Below are 3,582 nucleotides of genomic sequence, written 5' to 3'. Positions count from 1 at the left end.
TGCCCAAAGCTCTGCTCAGATCTTTGCTCGACCTCTTGTTCAGTCATTGTTGAGAAGCTTCTGCCCTGCCTTCATGTCTGCAAAAGGGAGTGTAAGACCGACATTCGGTACATCATGTGCGAGGAAAAGGTTGACAAAACTTTAGGTTGCTCACATGTCCATCTTCTTCCATGCCACATGCCAACCAAGGGACTTGAAAAAGAGTGCGAGGTCATCATCAAAAAGGAACTCCAGTGCGGCCACAGAAAGACAGAGAAATGTAATGGTAGTGGTCGATGTGACGAGATAGTCTTGAAAGTTCTGGGATGTAACCATACCTGCCAAGCAGCGTGCCATAAAGATCCAGAGAACATCAGATGCAAGGAAAATGTTGAGAAAACCCTACCATGTGGACATACACATACTCTTCTTTGTTCCACAAGTATTGTCAATGTTCTGTGCAACACGATTACCCGAAAAAGTCGCTCATGTGGACACGAAATCATAGAGAAGTGCTGTCATAACAGTAAATGTTCCGAAGTTGTAGAGAAAACCTTGCCTTGCGGTCACAAATTGAAGATTATTTGTTCGATCAAATTAGAAACAGTAGAATGCAAAGAAAGGTGCATCAAGCAGCTTCCATGTAACCACATTTGCAAGGAAAGGTGCGGGGTGGATTGCACTGAGTACTGCACAGAGATAATCACCAGAGATGACTGGTCATGTGGTCATGAGGTAACAGTTAAATGCTGCGAAGAAAGCGACGCATGCTACATCGCCTGTGAGAAGATCTTGATATGTGGACACAAGTGCAAAGGGACCTGTGGAAAATGCTCACAAGGTCGTTATCACCACCCCTGCATTGAGACATGTAAGAAAAAGCTGGTGTGCGGGCACGAATGCGCCCTCAATTGCGGTGCACCATGTCTTTCATGTGAAAAGAAATGTCCTCTGCGTTGTCGTCACTCGCAGTGCAAGCATCCTTGCAGTAAGCCATGTTATGTTTGTATGAAACGTTGCACCTGGAAATGTGAGCATTTTGAGTGCAAGACGTTGTGTTGCGAGCCTTGTGACAGACCCCCATGCAACAAGCCCTGTTCAAAGAAGCGGAAATGTGGTCACCCTTGCATCGGCTTATGTGGTGAGATCTGCCCCAATAAATGTCGCACCTGCGACAAAGAAGATTTGGAGAAACGCTTCTTTGGGACTGAAGACATCCAGACAGCAAGGTGAGCTGAATTTTATATAACCATCCTTTTAGCAAATAAATCGAGGAAGACACCTACAAAACATGTGAAAAAAAGATGACTTTGAATAATCTCATTCTGCTTCATGTTAACAAAACTAATTATACAATATAAAGGTTAACCTGTGGAATTTTTCTGCTTAGATTTTGTCATTTTGTCATTACCATTACATGTCTATGTAAAACAAAAAATAGATCTCAATGGAACAAAATACCCTTTTAGTACTTCGATAATACATCTAGATTAATATTGCTCGTCATGCTCCTTGAAAGATAAACTCTAATTATTAGAAAAGAAGTAGAACCATTAAAAACATTTCCTTAAAACTGTATGAGAATATGCCAACAGCAGAGCTACATGCATGATTTAACAAATTTCAAAATTTCTTTTGCTACGTATATAGGTATATTCAACTAGAAGACTGTGGACATTACTTTGAGGTAGAAGGACTTGACAAGTTCCTGGGATTCGGCATAAAATCCGACGGTGCAGAAATATTTACCAAATTATCGGTAATACTACAACATTTTTTTTCATTAAATATCAATTGATTTGTTCTTTCACTCTTATCACTCGTATCATATCACAATACTTCTAGTACGCGTTGTCGTAGATAGATATTATATACTTATAGAACAAGACAAACCTCTTAATCAAGAAGGACATGTACGTGTAAATGTGTTTAAAGTAGACGAACAAGAATTTGGCATAATTCATAATAACTCTTCTAAAAATAATACATTCTTTTAACTCCTAACGTTTTTGATGTATCAGTCAGTTTGGTCTTAATTGCTTACTGTGACACTGTAAAATTAATATAGGTTTTTATTTTGTATCATTTTTAAGGTAAAAACCTGTCCAAGATGCGAAAAACCAATCCAGTTGAGTCGTCGCTACAATAATCTCCTGAGAGAATCTTCAGCGATTAAGCCGCGAATCGTGGAAAAGCTACAGGGTGCTCGCAATAGCAGTGAAGACAAACACCTCCTCCGTATAGTCAACTCAGCCGTCATGTCGGCGAGAGAAACCATTCCACTTTTGTCACCCAAATTATCATCAGGGATCTACTCTGCGCTGTTTGAGGCACTGTTGGAGAGAAAGTCAATGGTGCTTCTGCCATTTCGGGACAAGCTTCAGGAACTACTCCTGGCATCAACAGAGGAACTGGAAAGACATAGCAAGTCATTACCGAATGTTCTCGTAGATCAGCACGCGAACGACCTTTGGAATGAGATGAATCGAGTGACGATCATGTGTGACTTGGCCGAAGTACTGAGGGGAGGACCAAAACAATCAACCGAAGTACCCAGACTTCTCAAAATCCTGGGCCGGGATAGGAATATGACATTAGCACATGACCTCCTCAATAGAATTCGCAGCGCTAATGGGATCAGCAATACTGGCAATGACCTACCGACTTTCAAACGCACTCCACGTCTTTCTTTAGAAGTAACCATGTGGCTTACTTGTGCCAAAGGACATCCCGTTTCGAACCATCAGCCAAAGACGGGCGCATGCGAGGACTGCGTCTTGGCTGAGCAGGAGAGAGTCCTCTCCGAGGCTCATGCAGCTGTAGGACGCCCTAGAGAGAATGTGCCTGGTCAGCGAGATATCGGTGGTCAGCAAGGCCAGCGGGGTAGGCGACGAGGACGTGGAAGAAGAGGTCGAGGCAGAAGGGGTGGTCGCAGAGGAGGACACCAAAGATTCTATGTCCCGTTTTGAGCCCGAATACGCGATCAGAATATTCGTACATCAGATATTGCTAGTCATTTTGCATGAAGATGTATACAATCAATATCAAACACGGTTTATGAATTCCACTGACCTTCGCATTATCGATGTTTATCCAGATAAATCATAATGCTGTATTAAAAGATTGTAATCGATCCAAGCTATTATTTTGTTCTTTGAGATGAACAACGCATGGGGAATAAATTGATAACGAATTCGTAGTACACTGATTTTCCGAAGTCTCTTTGATCTGTTAAGAATGTATGGGTTTAAATATCCTTTATCGAAATGAATTTTCCTTATTTATTTGAAGGGCTTTTGAAAGATATGCGAGACTACAATGTCGACAGCAAAAAGAGAAAGCATTTTATGTGTCATTTAAAGGATTGAAATATCGAAACAATTGGTATTGACCAAATGAGCACTGGCTAGGCTCTGCAGGAGCACACAATTGGCCTGAGCAGAGAAATACTAAGAGACTGCGTCAAAGTACATGTGAACCATCATTTTCGCATGTGCTTTATGAGGTATGAATAATCGTTTCGTAACGTATGTAAATATTCTTTATATTTTCCGATTTTATCTCAATCGGATCATTTGCTCTATACCCGTTCGCTTCGCTGCC

General features: G+C 41.3%; 1 protein-coding gene across 1 annotated transcript; it reads left to right on the top strand.

Annotated features, from left to right (window-relative positions):
• Window positions 1–3,330, top strand: LOC115920143 (NFX1-type zinc finger-containing protein 1-like). Its single transcript, XM_030975090.1, has 3 exons — window positions 1–1,208; window positions 1,630–1,738; window positions 2,073–3,330. The coding sequence occupies exons 1-3, from the start codon at window positions 115–117 to the stop codon at window positions 2,946–2,948; spliced, it is 2,079 nt and encodes a 692-aa protein (XP_030830950.1). The 5' UTR covers window positions 1–114; the 3' UTR covers window positions 2,949–3,330.
• The last annotated feature ends 252 nt before the right edge of the window (window positions 3,331–3,582 follow it).

This window comes from Strongylocentrotus purpuratus, unplaced genomic scaffold, assembly GCF_000002235.5.
Source record: "Strongylocentrotus purpuratus isolate Spur 01 unplaced genomic scaffold, Spur_5.0 spur5_scaffold_8, whole genome shotgun sequence".
Classification (NCBI taxonomy): domain Eukaryota; kingdom Metazoa; phylum Echinodermata; class Echinoidea; order Camarodonta; family Strongylocentrotidae; genus Strongylocentrotus; species Strongylocentrotus purpuratus.
This window is presented reverse-complemented; position numbering and strand designations above follow the sequence as displayed.

Bases quoted from the DNA above. Each gene is read 5' to 3' on its own strand.
- LOC115920143 (XM_030975090.1), top strand. From the start codon at position 115: ATGTGCGAGGAAAAGGTTGACAAAACTTTAGGTTGCTCACATGTCCAT. The intron at 1,209-1,629 runs GTGAGCTGAATT...CTACGTATATAG, and splicing joins GAAGACATCCAGACAGCAAG to GTATATTCAACTAGAAGACT. The intron at 1,739-2,072 runs GTAATACTACAA...ATCATTTTTAAG, and splicing joins AAATATTTACCAAATTATCG to GTAAAAACCTGTCCAAGATG.